At 36.8% G+C, this 20950-nt stretch overlaps 1 protein-coding gene across 3 annotated transcripts; it reads right to left on the reverse strand.

The window, feature by feature from the left end:
- Nucleotides 1-1082: 1082 nt before the first annotated feature.
- On the reverse strand, nt 1083-20907 carry Cnot7 (CCR4-NOT transcription complex subunit 7). Of its 3 annotated transcripts, XM_052162806.1 has the most exons (8): nt 20730-20907; nt 19273-19484; nt 16818-17011; nt 11437-11475; nt 9913-10074; nt 7098-7242; nt 4153-4263; nt 1083-2666 (listed from the first exon to the last, which is right to left on the reverse strand). In XM_052162806.1, exons 2-8 carry the CDS (start codon nt 19387-19389, stop codon nt 2538-2540), a joined length of 897 nt encoding a protein of 298 aa, XP_052018766.1. In that variant the 5' UTR covers nt 19390-19484; nt 20730-20907; the 3' UTR covers nt 1083-2537. The 3 variants fall into 3 exon arrangements, with proteins under 3 accessions (XP_052018766.1, XP_052018767.1, XP_052018768.1); XM_052162807.1 differs by lacking the exon at nt 11437-11475 and having other exon boundaries at nt 20730-20904; XM_052162808.1 differs by lacking the exons at nt 11437-11475; nt 16818-17011; nt 19273-19484; nt 20730-20907 and adding an exon at nt 10360-11427.
- Nucleotides 20908-20950: the final 43 nt, after the last annotated feature.

The following is a 20950-nucleotide window of genomic DNA, read 5'->3' on the forward strand; positions in this document are numbered from 1 at the left end:
AAATGTATTTAAAGCTGAGATTTAGTAAATTTGTAACGGTCCTGAGCAACAGATGTTACTACTTCTAAAGAAAGCCAAATTGATACAAATCAGGAAACTCAGCAACACATGCAGATCAGTTCCAGTTTCTGAGAGGAAGATCAAAAAGAAACCATAGAACATTGCTTCATCTTGGATTTTCAAAATAAGTCATAGTAAGGTTGTGCTAAACATACTTAAAAGCCAAAGACAGAAAGATCCCCTTCTATCCTTTCTGGAGGTTAAAGGGGATTGAAGCCAAGGTTTTCTACTCTTATCAAACTCAGTCCTCCTAGGATCTCCCCATTGCTGGGTGTTCCTCAGGGGATTTAAGTGTTTAGTCCTCCTAGGGTTTCAAGGATAAACCAAGGCCCACCTTCACTCCACCAAGTTTGTGGAGTTTCCATACAGAGCATAAAGTGAGGGTTACTGGCAATGGTATGGATACTCCTTTCAACAGACCAAACAGGGAGGAGGGCTTCTTGTCTGCACAGATTCAAGTTTCCACTAATCTTCCAGGTCTCTAATCTCTAGCCTCTCTTTACAATTAAGGAAAAGCTGTGCAACTGTACAGTGTCTGGATACTCAAGTGAGACTACTTTGGGCTTTTCCACCCTGCCTTGATGGAATGTAATAAGATAGAAAGCCCAGCTGGGAAGATTCTTTTGCAAGGAAGTGCAGCTGAACTCACCAAGAAAGTGCCTCAGGACAGTCACTCAAAATAGAGCAGGATTATAGGTGTGAACTTCCACACCCAGAGACTTTTATTTCAGTACTACAAAGAGCAAGAAAAAGAAATACAGCTGATACAAAGCATTCAGACCGCCTTGCTTTATGGCTCAGGCTCTAGGCTGGAGAATTGATTTATGGACCAGCTGGCCTTACTGGAACCTTGAACATTATTAAAAACTAAACCAATCTTTTGAAACACACACACATACACACACACACACCCCTACAGCTAGTGAAGCATAACCACCAAGTCCTGTTACCCAAAGAAAGTGGCTCAAGTATTCAACACTTCTAAATAAATGCTTCAAAACCAAAGTCACCAGTCACAAATATATAGGAAAACATTTTTGAAGCCTTTATTTACAAAAGCTTTAAAAACAAATACCCTCTGTTTTGCAAATAATGTTTAGTTTAAAAAGGACCACCCAGGTACAGCATTTTCATATCATGTATACAGAATGTACAAGGGGAACAAACTATGTTGCTAACAGTTGGAAACTTGCTAGTATTATTGAAGTGTAGATAACACACATTACAACTTGTAGTCCATCACTTCAGGGTGGAATTAATGTTCACCAATATCTTCCAACACATGCTCTGGTCTGGTCACATATTCTGCATGGCTAAATAATTCACAGTCTCTTGTCAATATATATAAAATAGATTGCAAAGATATACACAAAAAAATAAACAAGCATTACACTCCTCAGGTAATTTTATTAGGTATATATGTGTGTATTTATATATATCTTGCATTTTGTTGTTTTGCACCAAATCTCTCCATTATTTATTTTTGTAGCATTTATGAAATCACATTTTTTTTTGTATTTTTAATTTGATATAAAATGTACCTTAAGACTTGTAATCTTTGGACTTTAATGAAATTGATTTGTGTAGTCAACAAATCAAGAACATCATAAATATGCTTATAAAATAAACATTAAGGGTAAAAGTGATGGAGTAAAAGGAAGCTGATCAAGGGAAGTGTTGCTGTCATAAAACTGTAGCTCCAACATCTTAAACAGCAGCTTTCTGGCAGATAGGAAATCTCCAATCACAAGGGCTTCTTCCTGAAGGGTGTAAAGCTGGTTTGAAATTCTTCAGTCACATAGCAGCCTATGCATGCCAATTAGAAACAGACAGACTTGAGATGTGCTTGGAAGGTTAAACACTACACACAGAAACAGTAGTTACTAGGCTCTTCAGTAGTTCCTTGTCTCTTTCTGTTAGTCCTGTTGAATCAACAATTTGCACAATGCACGTGCTGTACTCTGAATGTCAAAAACAAGCAAATACTGTAAAAATGTGGTGGATGGTCATTTTTCTAGCTAAGAGCAAGAAAAATCACAATTTCTGATAAAATAGAGGATTGAAATCACTCTCTAAAGTGCAAACTTGATGGTCCACAATCTTAAATACCTATAAGTACTGCAGAATAGAAGGAGAGGCATGGAAGAGGGAGATAAATTACACTCAATGCTAGTTAATTTAGGAAAAGGGAAAAACAAAACCAAGCTCAAGTAGGCAAAGTTTATCAAATTATTCAGTAATGTAGCTTTGTCACACAAGCTTGATAAGAAGTGTATTAAATTAAGGCCAGATTTAACCTGAATGTACTTTAATTTATTAAGATCATAGCTAGGAAAGGCCATACTTATTACTGAGAGAGAGCAGAAAAGGGCTACAAAAGGAGGGGGAGGTATTGCCTATTATTTAAGGGATGATAAAACCTATATACAAGCGTGTGTGTAACTCGTATAAAATAAAAATAAGAAGACTCTTTGCTGTCACGACTGCTTGCTGGCCTCCTCTTCATACGCACTCCCTGTGCCGTTCTGCACATAGGACGAGCCAGAACCGAGGCCATATAAGTGGCCACAGTACTTGGCATCATCAATGTGATCTTCAAAGAACATCTAAAAAAGAAAATTTTGAAAGAAAAAAAATAATTTTAAGCAAATGATAGCACCTGTAGTTTCCATCTCAACACTGGTAATTGCCATCTATTACCCCTTTCTGCGATGTTCCTTTAGAAGTTCTACTGCATATTCAACAAAGACTAACTGATGCCCTAACACTACAGGCCTAATGGACACCTTTAAAAAAGCAAAACTCTTTCTTTCTCATTAACATTTACCTCATTTTATTAAGAATTTATGAGCATAAAAGAAGGCAGACATTTTCATTTCATTAATATAACAAACCTCCCAGAATGAGAGAAATAATGGAACAAGGGGAGGGGACATCATACCATTTCAGGTGGTCTTAAGTCTATGTGCAAGGCTGAACCGACTAAAATTAATAAATTCCTAAACATGTCATAGACAGTAAACTTCAACACTCTCACTACATTACTGTTCTTGAAGAAGCCAAGGAAAATAAAGATAACAAATTGGTGCCAGAAATCCTCCATTAATTAGCCATAAGACATTTTAAAAATAAAAATCCAAAAGGTAGTTCTATACTGAAACTAATTCAAGTAACTTCTGAATCGATACCATGCTTCTACCAGGAGAATATACTAAAAACAATCCAAAGGCTTTTTAGCAATAGCATGCTTCTACCAAGAAAATATACTCAAAATAATTCCACAGCAACTATTTTATAAAAATGTGTTTCTGTAGGCAGATTTTATATATATTTGTACCATCTGTACCAAACAAAAATAAGACATATATGTGTATGTATATATGTGTGTGGGTATACAACTAAACATTGTTTATCAGCAATGAAGTAACCACAACATCCATCACCTAGTTATTTATTCTAAAAACACTTAGTTCCACTTCTAACAATTTTATACTTGAAGTATTTAATGGGGGAATTCCTGATAGTTTTTGATTCAACTATATATCTGATTTTTGATTTAATTAATACCTATAACTCAAAACACCCTTTAAGGCTTAATAAAAAGTGTAAGCTCTACTTTATAAAACGTTCAAAGCAATGAATAATGACATGAGCAAATCTATTTTCACCACCAGTTTCAAGAAAGAGAAGGTAAGACTTCCTTGACTCATATGAGGTCTAAGAAGACCTCTGGAATTCTCTATTAGCTTTTTAGCTTAAAGTTACTAGCCTCTGCTCTGTTCACCTGAAAAAAACAGTATGTTCATATGTACATTATTTTCTACAATCACATAATTTTTTATTCTATAAACAACATATTTCAGTAGAATGAACAAAATGGGTTTTTTATTCTATCAAGAATATATTCTATTTCCTTTTGAGTTACATTTCAGGACTTATTTAACACTTTCATTCGAATGTGGTGGATGTAACTTATATAGTACCTCTATTTATATCTTCACTTAGTAGGTTCTTAATGCCCAAAACTTTTGTCACCAGACTTTTAATGTTCTCTACCTAACAAACAAGAAAAAGGCAGTGATGTCTTCATACTTCTCTCATTTTGAAAAAGGCCATTCCTGTAAGCAGTGAGTCCGAGCCTGCCTGGTGTTGAGGTCCTATCCGCTCCAGCTCCAACTGCTCAGCAACTTCCTGTAATCCACCCTAGAAGGAGGAGAAGCTGCTTGTCAGATAGAGAAGACTTTGGGACAGGAATTCACAATTATAGATTTAGACACTGACAAAAATAAGAATTCATTTTTAATATGTAAAGATTAACCTTGTAAAGATGGCAGGAGGACTGACAAAATATGAATTTGTAATATATCTGTGGACTATAAAAACCTTTTTACCAGAATATGAAATTCTAAAAGGAAATCTTTAATTATACATTTTAAGGCATGTGACAAGCATGCCTTAACAGTTTTCCAGAGATATGGAGGAAGTAGATCATATTCAGGGTAATAGTAATAAGCCACATTCAGTGTATTGAATTCATTAAAAAACTCAGTATTGGGTATAGGCATTTCCTTTAAAATACCTGATCTTCTAAAGTATTTAAAACTAAATAAAAGAAAGACAACACGAGTGTTCAGACCATTGTCATTGTCAATCTACCACATATTTTTCATTTTCTCGACTAAGAAGAGAATTTTACAAATATACAACTCTTAGAATGGTTTGCTCTGATCCACTTACATTAATATAGCTATGACTGAGAAAAATAACAAGTATGAAAGGAAAAGATAAGAAATAAAAGACAGACACAGAAGCAGACTACCAATCAACTTCCTCCTTAAACTACAAAGCCCTCACTGTGCAGTGGCATCCTAGCTTGATAGGACTTTTGCCCAGCAACTGTTTCTGTGCTAGAAGCATGGTGTGCACTATGCATCCTTAGCAGCTGCTTGTAACACTGAAGCAGACTAGATATGAATGACTGGCAGCACCTTATCACTAACATACACTTTTAATGTGAGCACCTCACACAGCACACAAGAAAATATTTAATATTTTTAGGCATTTCTGAATATATAGATGAGTAAAAAATTAGGACTCTGTTTCTGAAAACTATTATTGTACCAAGCTGTCAATTAAAAAAACAAAGCCAGATGGAAACTTGAAGCCTTAGATTCTCAGCATGCACCCATCTGTGTAAGGAGTCAGAATCCTCTGCTGGAGTTCACTTATGGGGAAGCCTCAAATGACACAGGATTCTATTACTTTCAGCTGACAGTCATGAGATAATCTTGCAAAAAAAGTTCTCCTAGTTCTATGGCACCACACCTACATCGGAGGCAAATAGCCTGTGTCCTACAATTCTCAGTAAATTGTTGAAATCAAAGACTCCACATTATAATTCCTCTATTCTTGCTTAAGAAAAACTATTAAATTCTGTACTGACCCCTAAAGCAAAGCTCTGTCTGTACTTTTCTAAAACCTAGGTAAGGAAAACTTGATCAACTTTGGTTTTACTGAAGAAAGGGATAATACTGGCTATACAGACCCTTGTTTCCTTAGTTATAACTTAAGTACCACACCAAAATCCAGCAATGAAAACCCCACTCACTGTATCGCCAGGGATCTGTGCGAACTCAGGGGTCTTTGCTCTTAAGCTGAAGTAGTACTTCTCTTTAATCAGGAAATGTTTGTTTTGATAAAATTAATGTTCAAAGGTTAAAAATAAATGGTTACATATGTTTAGTAGTATCAGAATAAGCTACTGTATGTGTGTGTGTGTGTATATATATATATATATACACATACACCTAACCAGTTTTAACTATGAAAATAATTAACATCTTACTTCAACAAGAAAGGATAAAGAGTCTCTAGTCAGGATAATCTGAAGGAAAACTGTGTTAGAACACTACTAAATGTCTTTGTCCACTGCTGGGCAATCCCAATCTGTGTGTTTATGACAGTTCCGTGTGTTGGGAGGGAGAGAACCTCTGTAATGCGCTTGGTTAGTGTGCTATACCTCACACTTTTGTTTCAGTTCACAATCCTCAATCTGGCATCAATAACAAAAACCTGATCCTTATCTTGACTTGTGTTAAAAATTTATTCTGGGGACTAGAGAGTTGGCTCAGCAGCTAAGAGCACTGCTGTTGCAGAGGACCAAGTTTCAGTTCCTAATACCCACTAAGTAGCTCACAAGTACCCACAACTCCAGTTCCAGAGGGTGACACTCTTTTAGCCTCTGCTACCTCTTACGATAAACTTCCACGGGGGTGGGGGGCGAGACAGATAGACAGAGACAGAGAAAGAGACAGACAGAGACCCAGAGAGAGAGAATCTTAAGTATATTTAATGCGATTAATATATTAACCTTATTCTGGGCTGGAAAGATGCCTCAGCAGGTCAGAGCACCCGCTGTTCTTGCAGAGGACCAGGTTCAGCCCAAGCCCAGCAAGGTGTCTCACAACCATCCATAACTACAATCTAGGGATTGGATGCCCTTTTCTGACCTCAGACAGCAGGCACACATTTGGTGCATAGATACACATGCAAGCAAAATACCCATATACATAAAATAAAATTTAAAAAATCTACGACAAAATCCAACCAAGCAAAACCCAAACCCAAACAAATCTTATCCTGTCAAGATAAATACTGCAGCTTTGAAGAGGGATTGTCTATACGCTATTTAAGAATAGGACTAGATAATTTAACTGCATTTAACATAACTTTTAAAACATGGTTTAAATCACTCAGGCCTAGGATATTATAGAAGTTCTACGGTCTAAATCAGTGCTTCTCAACCTTCCTAACGCTGCACCATTAATACAGTTGTGTTGTGGTGACCCCCCCCAATCATACCATTATTTTCATTGCTACTTAACTGTGACTTCTCTACTGTTACGAATAATAATGTAAGTATCTGCGTTGTCCAATGGTCTTAATCGATCCCTGTGAAAGGGCTGTCCAGCCTCCAGGCTACGAATCACTGGTCTAACTAATGTTCTAGTTTCAGATAAAGTCATCTGCAGCCTTACTTTGAGATTTTTGCAGCTCTTCATGAGGTACTTCACATCATAAATGACAGGAAAAAATAATCGAAGGATCTCAAAGAAATCAAGTTCTTCTTCAGGCAAGTTAGAATTGGTCAGAATTTTGATTAAATACCCAAAGTCATAACCACTAGTAAAAAGATTAAAAGAATACAGAAAAAAATACATTAGTACCATACAATGAAAGAAATTAGTTTTTCAGATAGAAAGTTAAACAAGTTATACTATAGGAAAAAGGATTAACAACAATGTGCACACAGGAGCAATGAAAAGAAACACAGTCGTAACTACAATGCAGAAACTGATCACTCAGCATCCTAAACACATGATATTATCAATTTAACTCTATAGTCACTAAAATAACATTTTTTCTGATAAATAAGAAAATTCTGGGCTGGGGAGACATGTTTAAACATGAGTACTTATTTTTGATCTCCAACACCCAAGTAAAAGCTGAGTGTCATGTCAATCCCACACATGTGAAGCACACACCTCCAAAAGACAGGTTCTGGCCACTGGCACAATGAATGGGAAGGTATGTAAGAATGTCATAAGCCAGCAAGACTTAACATTTCAAAGGCAAAAATCATGTAAAACCTTGTCACCAGTTACATGATTTACATGATTATCACCAGTTACATTATTTATTCAAAGAATAAATCCCTAACAGTATTTCATTTCCACTAAGTAACTTTATTAAGATGTACATTTCCTCAAATGTTGTTTCTATGTCAGTATAACTCTCCAAGAAAGAGTTATCAATGGAAAAAAATATGACAGGTAGGAGCTAAGGAAGTGAGAACCATTTTTTTTATACAATGCAGCCTCCTGCTGCTTCAGATTGAGATCATACGTCCTTTATCACTAGTCTTTCCACAGTTGGCAAACTCCCTCCACTCCTGAACCCCTTCAACACTGCTTTCTATGAAAGGCCTGTGACAGCAAGTCTTCCCTAAGTGCCCAATTCCCAGAGATCTCTGTACACAGGAATGTTTGTTGGCACTGACCGTTAGGTATATGAATTTTCTCCACTTGTTTAAAGGAGAGGAATTATAGCTACAAAGTTCTTTTCCTTACCTATAATTTGAACTCATATTTGGCAAATGATTTTACTGCATCTTTCATTTGGAGGACATACAAAATAAACCTTTATTTGATGTTTATTATTTTACTTATAATTTGAAGGAAGAGAAGTTTTACCATAGAAGATCTTTGGTACATGTACCCAAGAGCAGAAACTTAAATGTGCTATTAGTTGGCAAGGAAGTGACCTTGCCATTCACCTAAAATACAGCAACATGGTTCTGCTTACTTCTAATAAAATACTATAGTTTAGAACTTATAGTTTATTTTTGACAGGGCTTCATTATATAGCTCTGGTGAGGCTGGAAGTTACCATGGATACTAGGATGGCCTGGACTTAAGAGATCTACCTGTTTCTGTCTCCCAAGTACCATGACTGGCAAAATTTATAATTAAAAAAAAAATGAATAAACTGATTCGAACTGAAAACATCTTTGCTGTTTAATGGACTAATGTAGCTTGTTAAATATTTAAATCTACCACATGCTAATCTAGACTAAAAACTTGAAGAGAACACAACCTTGCTTGGCTTTGTCTCCCTTGCTGTAATTCCCTACCTATAACTACAATCATTCTGGGGTTTTGTTTTGTTTTGGGGGGAGGTCTTTGTTTTTTGTTTCTTTGAGGAAAAAGTCTGATGGTAGAGCCCTGACTGGCCTGGAACTTTTTCTATCAACTAGGCTGGCTTTAACTTAGAGGTTTTCCTGTCTCTGCCTCTAGTGTGCTGGAGTTAAAGACATGTGTCACTATTGTTGTGCCAAGCAACATTGTGCTTTTTAAAAACCTAAGCACATAGGCAGAAACCTTGCTATCAGATAGACAAATTAATTAACTAAAAAACCCAATAACATCAGAAGTCTGTTTTAGTTCCAAAACTGCCAAAGTATTTGACTTACACAGAAAAACATTTTTTCACATTTATAACTAAATTGACTTTTACATAAGTGAATTAACTTCCTTGTAGAAATCCTCCTTAATTATCCAGTTTATTTTTTATAATACTAAAGAATTAAACATCACATACAGCATATATAAAATATGAGATAATTTAAATGGGTTGCAATTGACCACTGAGAAAAATGTGCAAGACATTTTTTCTAAGAATGGTCTTTCCAATCACCTTGTCAAAACTAAAACAAAAACCAAAAAAGCAAAGCAAAACAAAACAAGAAAAAAAACCCAAAAACCAAAACCCCCAAACCTCCTAAATATCCATTCTTGGCCTTGCCTTTGCGGATCAATTATTTGTTGTAACATTTATTATTGTATAACATGCCACACTAGAAATTAGGTCATTGAAACACCTTTAGCAGAATGAAAAGTACATAGGAAGGAAAATTTTAGTCTGCTGGGTTCAGGAAAATACCACCAATTTTTCAAAGACTGAATTCCTTCCTTTATATAAACATAAAATCTAAGACTAAAAATATGGTTAAGAAGGAAGGGGGACACAAATCCTCAGCAGCTTTGCCAGATTTGAAGGGAAGCTGGTTCTAGTTCAGTCTTTCCACTAAACTCCACTGCCTCTCACATGCTGAACAAAGGCCATGTTAAAGGGTGAACAACACTGTTCTCTGTGAGGTATTGGACAGACCTGTAGCTGTTAATTCTTTCTAGAACTGAGCAGAAAAACTACTGATACAGTGACCCAAACAGACATAAGGCATGTGGAATGGAAGCACACTGCAACCTTTTTTTTTTTTTTTTTTTTTTTTACCTATGAAATGATAACCATTTGACCCCTTCACAAAGAACTACTCCTGAAGTCATAAGAAGTTCTGCAAAATATTGGGTCTCGATTCCTTCCTCTTCGTGTTTTTTAAACTGGATACCAGATGTTGTTAGTAGCTCTATAGAGTCCTGAGCATACATGTCCTCCCTAGAAGGAGAGAGAAAGAAGAAAAATGTTCAAAATTCCCATTAAATAGTTGTTCTCCACTTACAACTACAACTACAGCACAGAAACCAGACAGAGGATTGGTTTATGTCCAACCATTCAAATGCTTCACAATGTTCAAGAAAAATAAAATGTAAAGAATTCAAAAAGTAAATAATCATTCAAAATTGTCCAACGGTGAGAGCTAACCCTTACCACCAACTCAATTTCATCAGCTTCTAAACATGACATAAATTTCACTGGGCTTACAAAGGGTCTTTTACTCACCGGAGGCTACCACAGACATGTTCTTTTCAGTCTCTGCAGCTATTTTAGTGCTGCCAGATGGAGCTGTAGCCACAGCCATGAGGGGCTATGCACACCTCTCATGCTCTCAGCAGACCAGGAAGGAGACACCAAGTGGCCAACAACATCTCTTGTGGCTGAGTTAAACTACATTCCATCTTAAAGAAAAAGGAGATGCCTCCTCTCACAAATGAGGAGCCTTTCAGTGGCTCTAGTAAGCAGTGAACTGTTCAGAATTAAAGACTCAGTTATGACATCGTTTCTTCTTCAGCGATCACAGCCCTACATTAGAGGCAAATACAATACTAGACGACTACCTTAAACCAAGCCAGGAAGCATAACTATACACCAGCTCTTCAAATTTTTACTTAAACCAGACAAAAAGCCACCTATAATTTCTAAGCACAAATACATTAAGTATTATGTTAAAAAGTTGATTCATTAAAAAGTTATCTTGTGGATTTACCATTTATTTTTATTTACTTTTTTTTTTAACCCTAACATTGGCTTCTTCCATCAGCAAAAGAAATTTTCTACAAAACACTTCAATAAAACTAATAAAACCCAAATAAATGTTCGACTTTGACCAAATGTATTTTTGTAGTTTATTCTCTGGAAATCAATTTCAAAGATCAGTTTTAGTTCCCAGACTGTCAGGAACTAAATGACAAAGTTAGGATTGAAAAGCAGAGGGGAGTCACAATCATCACTTTACATCATGCTTTCTCTTGAAAAATCCTGTAGGAAAGATAGCAGAATAAATTCAATGCAGCCCCCCTCCTCCACAATTAAATATTTCGTTATACTAAAAATATGTCCCTTAAACAAGGTCCTTGGGCTCACACTGAAGCTTATTTACACACCTTTAACCAATCAAGAATACAGCAGACTGTTCTCCAGGTTCATGTTGCTCTTAGCCACATGTTCAAGCTATTTTATTATAGTCAACATTATGTAACCATATGTAATCCATCAATGAGGTAGGACAGTGAGTCTTGGTGCATTTAAGTCATTATTTCCCAAATTTGCCCAATGATAACAATCACCAGGGGAACTTACCAAAAATATGGATTCCCAGGTCCCAATGCAGTCCCAGACCTATTGAATCACAATTCCCAGGTGAGAGACCTGGAGAAGTACCTCGGTATTTTATAATAAAGTAAGATTGGCAAACAAAGACATATGAACAGTCTCTTTCTCTTGCTTCTGCAAAATGTATATAACTCAGTCTAAGCTTCGTAGAATGAGTCTTTTATAATAAAGTTTGGTACAGATCTCATGTTTTATAATATCCAATCCATAACCTTATGGGTGAGGTCAATCTCTAGAGAGGAAGGAAACTTTCTACAGTAAGGTGAGTTTCATAGCAATTAGGAGTCCCATTTCCAAGTCAGTGCACTATCCTTTTCTGATAGTACCAATTTTAAATGTTCTAAGTTCTGCTTTCTCTATTCTCAAACATTCTAGTGATAAAAGGGAAAATACTAAAACTAATGTTAAAAAGTAACTATAACATTGTTTAGTCAAAATGTAAGAATTTCATCTGGTGTTGGCTATGGACTGTTTGATCTATTACTCAGATTTAAGTTGACAAAGTATACAGTTATGACTGAACATGAGTGAAAACTATGTAAAAATCTCCAAAGATTTTCCAAAAGGCACAGGTATATGTGGCTATCTTTAGTGAATATCCTAAAGATGTACTATCTATTAACTCAATCATGTAAAATATCAAACTTCCTATTTTTCTAATATGAACAAACCCTATTATAAGAACTCACATTACTAAACATGTTCTTATCAACATTAAGCCACTTCTGGATTACCTCCCAGATACCCACCACAGGGTTGATACGGCACCTTCTTCAAATGTCACCTACTTTCAAACAGACTTTCCTTTATAAGTCAAATTTGCTTTCATAAAAATATCAACTCCAACATATTAAAATTTATGATAAAATCATCAAGTTAAAATACAAATAAGCTGGAATGCAGATATTCATACATATGGTTAGTCATCTTTAGTTTTTAACAAATTAAATTAATAACAATAAACCCAAATATACTCAAATAACAATAATTCAAAGTAATAACACAAAAATATACCTAAAAATTGCAAAGTCTATGAATGACAAGAAAAATAGAAAGTATTCTCACAAGTTCAATTAGCAAGCTACTTAAAATAGGCTGTTTATTCTTCTGATGGATGAAACTGAGCAGAAGTTTCCAGTCTGCAAAGCACTCCAACTTCCAGAAAACAGCAGCAAGCCCGCCTGCTCGTTTCTTAATATGCACATATGTGCCCAGTTAAAAGTTACTGAAATATGCATTCTGGGAATGAATACATGAAGCTTAACAAGGTTTCATCCTTGGATTTAAATCTCTACTTCCAATAAATTATCCACAAAGTTTCCGAAGGATATACAGATACTCCATGATTAACGTTATGTCCTGATAACCTCATTAGAAGTTAGGAAGATAGTAGCAAAACATGAAAATATTACTAAATCACCTAAATGGCTTGGTGGCAAAGTATCATGTAAGCTATCACATAAGAGAGCAGCCAGCTGGGAGATGGTGCTTCCTACTGCTACCCAACACTGTACAAGAGCACACAGTGCTGCCGAAGATAAGGAGCAAAATTCAAAATGTAATGTCTCATCCATTGAATGCAAACTACTTCTGCATGTAGTCAGAAAGTCCAAATTGAGCCATCATAAGTCAGGAACCATGTGAGAGCCTCACTAAAAAACCTAAAGCATATACCCTAACCCACCTAAATCATCCAACCCAATCACCATCCAACCTTAAAGCATATACCCTAATCATCCAACCACAGAATAGTTAGATATACCACAGTACATTAAGAAAAAGGTCTACTTAGGAGGCAGAGGCAGGCAGATCTCTGAGTTCCAGGCCAGCCTGGTCTACAGAGTGAATTCCAAGACAAGAAACCTTGTCTCAAAAACAGACAAACAAACAAACAAACACAAACAAAAACACAAAAAAGGTCAAGTAACTGATGACTCAGAACTCTGAATAACAATATCACATATATATAAAGTTACATAATGTCCTTAATATATACCAAAAATATGTTACTCAACAACTAAGAGGAAGTGTTGAGAAACTGGTAAAAGTTGTTTCAACTTTTCATTTCTACCCAGTTTCAAAAGTATGCTTTCTGTAAACAAAGAGAAAAAAATGTCAGCAAATATGCTTCATAAGTATCAGTGTAACACTGTTACAGTCATGTTTTCTTTCTTTATGTCTAAAACACATACACTTCAATGTTAAGAGTCCTCGTGTTGGTAAATCCACACCAGGCAAGTTGTTTACCTCATCATAACCTTTAACCTGACATAATGAGAAGGCGAGAAAATGCTACTAGAACATACTATCTATCAATCAATCAAGTTAACAGTTTTAGACTATGTCAGTGGTGAGGACAGCCCAGCTTGCTCACTCCCTAACACTCAAGCCCAGCTCTGAAGAGGACAGTACAGCAGCCTGTGTGCTCCTTAACTAAGGCTGTGATGCTTTTCCTGTTAGAGTTTATCAAGCACTGGGCAAAGAAAGCAAAGTCTTAGCTTTAAAACATACATTAATAAACATGTTTGCTTTCAAGCCTACAATAAGTATAATAGTTACAGTGACAAAAATACTAGTATGTCTAAAGAAAGTAATTTTTACATAGAGCATTTATTTGTTCCTAAATGTTTGTTACCTAATACTGATTTAGGTATTACAAATAATGCCTTCGAGATTCAGAGAATGTTAAGTAACACTTGAAGAGTGTTCTTCTGATTGCAGATATTTCTTATATGTGGGCTACTTTCAAGAATCTATGCAAAGCTTAATGTGACACACACTACATATCTTTCCACAAATGTTTTTATCTATATCTGATAAATAATGATTTGCATTTACTCCCTTGAACTAATGATAAAACTTCAAAGAACACTGGCAAACCTAGAAAAAGCTGACTTGGACCAATGTGAGAATTAAACACAAAAAATTTTCACAAGCACAGACAACAGAGATGAAAACCGCTAAGTTACTATGATGTTGGACAATGTTCACCAACACTGTGTCACAGAGCCTAGGAAAACAAATGTTCCTCAGAGAACAGCAGAAAAGGCACTGCTACAAAATGTACCATCTAGCAAAGGAGACTACCAGCTTTACTAGCTAACACACTGATATATAAGCTCCCAATCACAAACTGAGTATCTTATGTAAAAAAACAAAACCAAACAACATTCCTTCTAGGCATTCAACAAGATTAATTTCCACCATTCTTCAACATGTCTAAGATGCTATTATAATACTTCCCACATTAGGCAGTACTACTTTTATCTTCTCAAAGACTTTTGCTCTGATTAACATTTTTCACTAAGTTCTTCTTAAAAATTTTAGACTACAATTTTCATTAATGTATGTGTGTGTGTGTGTGTGTGTGTGTGCCTGCACATGTCCATCATATGATACATATTAAGGTCAGATCATAACTTCAGTTCTCTCCTACCAGCTGGGTCCTGAGCATCATACTTAGGATTTTCCACCATGATGGCAGGCACTTAAGCAGAGTCACCTCACCAGCCATTTTTTTTAACTCTTATTTTTTTTTTACCATTCCTATGATGTTACCATTTGTAGAAATAGCACCAAAATTGGCAGTAAAACTAGCTTTGTCTAAGTAAGAAAAAAACAAATGTTCCTCAGAGAACAGCAGAAAAGGCACTGTACAAAATGTACCATCTAGCAAAGGAGACTACCAGCTTTACTAGCTAACACACTGTTATATAAGCTCCCAATCACAAACTGAGTATCTTATGTAAAAAAACAAAACCAAACAACAAAACAAACCCCAATGTTCTGATGATAAATTTGAGGGGAAAAAGAACCATGAAGAAATGGGAAAAACTAGGAACACTGTAATGATTTGAGGAAGCATGGAAAGATATTTTCAATTTGTTCCAAAGTTGTAGTACTCATGAAGTATTATAAGATGACAGTGAAGATGAGCACATTAGCCTTTATAGGGTCTACAGGGACTGTTAGTACAGTACTAGATATTAAAATCCTATCAAGATTATTAGAGGATTAACAACACATTTTTAAAGACACACAACTTGCACCACTGCCACTATCACCTTCTAAAACCATCAGTCCTGCTACCCATTAGGTCTCACATGTGAAACAGTACATATTCAACAAAGAACAGGAACAAAGGATTCTCATGTAGGCACTAGCACTGATTTCCTTATCATTTTCTGTTGCTATTTTTCAAACCAGATGTTTGATCACATTATACAAATATAGGCTACCAAGCAGAAGGTCACCAAAATATTGTAACATAGTGAAGAATATACTATATATTTTATTTCCATACCTGAACAGCAATAATATGCCCCTGTCCTCTACCAGACACTTATATCCTGAAGTTCAGAAGTCATACAATACTTATAAATGTGGCAAACTTAAAACATTGTGTGTGTGTGTGTGTTAATTTAAAAAATTCAACTACATGTTTCTTGAGCATGAACTTTGCCAATGACACTGTGTCAAAAGAATGGACTCACCTTCATGCAGTTCCCTCAGCTATGAAGATTACAATAAATAATGTAGAACTATGTTATCTAAAGAAATAATTTATACCCAAGATTTGAGTTAGACATTAGATTCTGGTATATATGCAAACTTCAATACTATTACATTTTCTGTATGTAGATTAAGAGGTTGAGGATTACATGAGAATAGTCATTTAAGTAACATGAATTTGAAAATAAAATAACCCCAATTTTCCAAGAAACGTCTTACTGCATGAGGTGAGTATTTAGATTGCAAAGTATGACTGTAATTACAATTTCTTCACAGGAGTGACTATCTTAACAAGTCTACAATAGATGGGAGTTGTAGCTGAATGGCACCTGCTGGCTTACTCAGCAAAGTGCCATGCCGATCACATGAATTCCCAGCCGGGCATAAAAACAAATGTGAAAGAACTATGTGTGGTGCACATGCCTTTTAATCCCAGCATTTGGGAGGCAGAACCAGATGGATATCTGGGAGTTTAATCCCAGCATTGTCATGTAGAGAGTTCCAGTCCAGCCTGGACTACGTAATGAGACCCTGTCTCAAAAAAGCAAAACCACAGCAAATTGTAATAGTAAAATCATGTTTAGGACCCCAGGTTTAATCTGCAGCACCTTAAACAATGACAAACACAACAGAAACAGTAACAAAAATACAGTTCCAGAACTTTCCATATAAGCCATCATATTTTAAGAATAACATCGCTATAACTAAAGTTTCTGAAATTAGAAAGGTTTTATTATGCCTTGTAATTGTCTCATAATAATACGCCTAAACTTTTGAATTTCTATATTTAATAAATTTCCAGGGAAACTGGGATTATATATTTATTTCTGACTTACGTCAAATTAAATTTAAAATTAAACTGCCAAGTTGACGTTCCTGGAGGGTACTCTCCTTGTTCGTTCATAAATGTCAGTCCGAGCTGAATTATCTTTAACAAGTCTACATTACACCGCAACAGTTGGTACTGATAGTCAGCATTGCTTCTGAATTCTCCAATGGGCCTTGCAACAACGCCTGGAAACTCGGTGTCCTGTGAAACAATTGAAAATTCATTACTTACTAAATGGTCATAAATACAACCTATAAACTCCCAGGAAATTTTTGATACAAGTCAGAGAATTCTATTACAATGAAATTCTGTATGTTCTTATTCAACAATTATTTTATAAGCATGAACAGCATTACCTATTAGACCTCAAAATTCTATAAAGTTAAATTACTTTTTATTTGAAATTTATCAATAAATCATTATCCTGTACTGATAACTCCTAATAGACTTAAGCAAATATTTGTTCCATTTCCAAGGAAAGGAAAAATCATAAACTCATTTCTAAGGAGTATGCATATGACACTACACTTATAGCATTACTAAACTCAAACTGCATGAAAGATTGAGTTAAAAGTAGAAAATACACTATGTTTTCCAATCAATGCAGTGAGACCTTTATCTTGACACCAAAATAAAGAAAAAGTCTCGGGCTGGTGAAACGGCTCAGGGTTAAGAGCACTGACTGCTCTTCCAAAGGTTCTGAGTTCAAATCCCAGCAACCACACGATAACTCACAACCATCCGTAATGAGATCAGATGCTCTCTTCTGGTGTGTCTAAAGACAGCTACAGTGTACTTATATATAATAAATAAATCTTTTTTTAAAAAAGGAAAGAAAAAGTCTCAATGTCATTTCCTTAGTTAGCACAGGTATTTTCTGTATAAGTCACAGAAAGCAAATCAAGATTCACATTCTCTCCTATAGGCTGTTATTTCTGCAATGCAGCTATTCCGTATTATCTGAGATATAAATGACCACTAGCAATTTCTGCTGCCCATAAAAATAATGATCCCTTTCCAAACAGAAAGTTTCAGCTCTAATCATGGACAAGTACAGCTTTATTGAATGCTATAAAGGCATGCTATGTATAGTGATTTGATTCCAATTTTAAGCAAGTATCCTGTTCATTCACAGAGATGCACTTTTTTTTAACTTGTGATAGCAACAAAATTATGTATTAGTTTAGCATGAGCATTCAAATTAAGGCTAGCAAAAAAAGAGGAGGAGGAGGGAGAGGAAGAAGAGAAGAAGAAATAGTCAATATGAAACAGTAAAGAAATCAAAACTTCCTGAATTTAGGTTAACCACCAGCCAATTACTGGATTCTATAAACATTAGGCAAGATGTCAAAGTGGGCCAGGGATAGAGGTGCAAGACATTGAAATACTGCTAGAGCTAATAATTGTGGGGTTCAATAAAACAGACTAGCTATAACAGATATACAAAGTGCAGTAGCAAAGCAGAAAGACAATTGTACAAACATTCTAGGCAGACTGCACACCGCCATAAGAGCAGGCTGGTTAATTATCCAATGTTTCCTGGAGCTTTAGCAGTGCTTTCCTAAATGATCCATTTTGCCTTTTGTCTGTTTAAAAAGATACCCAAGAACTCACTGGCTTCTGAAAGCTTTTTTGGTCCTAGTAGCATAGCCTTGAGATTGCTTAGAGCTGAGCTGACATTCTTAGACAGGCTCTAGAGTCCACCCACTAAACATAATCAGTTTCTCAAAACTACATCAACAAGTACATTCTGTAACCATGGCCTCCTCCCCTGCCAACAAACTTTTCTCCTCCTAGCTATCTGCGTGACTTCTGTCTGCAGCCTTAGCATATCACTCCTGCTTCCTCACAAAGAAGGTCACACTCAGTAAGAACCCATCGGAATGCCACGGCTTTCTGAGAGCACAGCCAAGCCGGTCTCCCTCAAGCCCTCAAACACAGGTGACATAAGCCTAAGTCCTAAAGCATGTCTGCCACTTTTACTCAAATGTCCCTGATTCCTAATCCCTTGCCAATTAATGCAAGCAGTAAAAAAATCAACTTGTCAAAACACTTTTGTTTCTGATGGCCTTCGCTGAAGGAAATAGGCCATTTTTTTTCATGATCAAATTAAGCCCTAGCTATCAATGAAAAGGATTTAATTCAAGGTTTTAAAATCCCACTCCAGGGCTTAGGAAGACAGTTCATTTGGTAAAAGTACTTGTAAGCTTGAGGACTGGAGTTCAATCTCAAGAATCTATGCTTAAAAGGTGCATAGTCCATGTGCTTGCAATTTAAGTGTTTGGAAAGCAGAGGCAGGTGGAGCCCTGGGGCTACCTGGCTAGTCAACCCAGCTTAATCAGGAAGTCTCAGCCTCTCTGCCTCTCTCTCTCTCTCTCTCTCTCACACACACACACACACACTCACACTTCCCACTTCACCCTTACAAAAGTCATTTAAAAAAGATTTAGTCATGTCCATACCATAGCAACATAATTATATTTTCGGATAACTTGACGGATTTTCTTCATCTCTTCATCCAGGTTACAAGCCCAAACTTCACAAATTCTTTGGCTATGATCTACAGTTGCTGCTGGCATAGTGACAGCACAAGGAGTCTAGATGCGAAGCATCAAAATGTTATACTTGATTGAAGATTTGTTTCATAAAAATACTTTACCCTTTACTTATGTACCTGTTGAAATTTAAAAAAAAAAAAAAAAACACCGATATCATGAATGTGAATGATAAAACTGGGCTGGTATAAACCTTAGGTTACTTATACAAAGTTCACGATTCATAACAAAAATCAAGTTTTAGAAAGTTACTTTTCTTAAGATACACAGCTAATATTTAGAGGATAAAAGCACCACAACACCGATTTCCCAGTTGAATATAAATTTCACTAATTAAGATCTGCTCCAAGTTCAATTCACTCCACACAAAACTATGAACCATTTCAAACTAAAAAAAAAAAAAAAATGAAATTAACAAAATCAAACATTTCATAACAGTATGCTTGCTTTTATTCTTCTAACAAACATTTTAAATCTTATTCATTCAAACCAGCTCAGAGGAAACATTAAAAAAAGACTTGAAAAGCATCAGGCAATCTCAGAAATAAATGTTCATATAGCGGGAGGGAGAAGGAAAAAAGGCAATGAAATATGTGCATTTAAAGTTTTCTAATTTCAAAAACGTTTCTCCTGGCAACCATAGACACAAGGTTCATAGTATACAATGGTGAGATAATTAATACAATGGAACAGGGACCAACAAAGAATAACCCCAACAAAATAAACGAGTTAAAAAGAGGATGGCCTTGTGCCCTAAACTTGTAAATGTAAGCTGGAGAAATCTCAGAAACAAAAGGTGATGCTGGGCACGCCTTCTTTCTTACTCTCCTCCCTACAAACACCGGTCCACGCACGCTAGGAAACACTGTAATTTAACACTGCTTTCCTCCACCCCTCTTCACTACTGCGGTCTCAGGGTCCCTCAAGAGGCAGCCAAGGCCTTCTCATTACTGAGGTCGCATGTCCTCCGTGGGCAACGTGAAGAAAGCACAGACGCATTCATGTCAAGGAGAATTCGCTGCGCTGGCAGACAGCCAGGCGGAGGGTGCTGATAGCATTTCCTAGAGCCAGATTGACTCCCAACCACTGCGAAGAGGAGCTACTAGTTCACAAGTAGGCCACCGCCCTCCACTCTCAATTTCCTTCCCACAACGAAGTCCCAGGTACAAAGCGGTGGCGTCATCACTGCGCGCCGCGCCCCTGACAGGCCCCCGGCCCGTTACCGCCCCCCTCCCCCTAGCTGCCCCCCTCTGCCAGCTCTGTCCACACGGCCGCGCTTCGGCGGGCGCCATCGCGCGCCCTCTTGGGCTCCCACTCCCGCCCCTTTCCCATTGCCCAGCACGCCCGGGCCCCGCCGGATCTACTTGTGTCTCTGAGCTCGCGCTCCTCCTCCTCCTCCTCGCCATAGAGATAGCACCCGGCGGCGGTGGCGGTGGCGGTACCGGCGGCGGCAGCGGGAGCCCCATAGACACCTCTCGCCCTGCAAAGGGGAAAGGGGAGCTGGAGCTGCGCTCTGCCCAGCGCTGCGACGTCGCTCCTTGCACGTCCTAGTGAGGGCGCGGCTTGATGACGCCACCGGGCGCCC

This window comes from Apodemus sylvaticus, chromosome 18, assembly GCF_947179515.1.
Source record: "Apodemus sylvaticus chromosome 18, mApoSyl1.1, whole genome shotgun sequence".
Classification (NCBI taxonomy): Eukaryota; Metazoa; Chordata; class Mammalia; order Rodentia; family Muridae; genus Apodemus; species Apodemus sylvaticus.

What these genes read in the sequence shown, in the direction of transcription:
- Cnot7 (XM_052162806.1), bottom strand. Translation starts at nt 19,389, where the DNA reads ATGCCAGCAGCAACTGTAGATCATAGCCAAAGAATTTGTGAAGTTTGG. An exon ending in AATTTTAAATTTAATTTGAC is followed by an intron (nt 11,476 to 16,817) that starts GTAAGTCAGAAA and finishes GTGATTCAATAG; the next exon opens with GTCTGGGACTGCATTGGGAC. An exon ending in AAATGGTTATCATTTCATAG is followed by an intron (nt 7,243 to 9,912) that starts GTAAAAAAAAAA and finishes TCTTTTTACTAG; the next exon opens with TGGTTATGACTTTGGGTATT.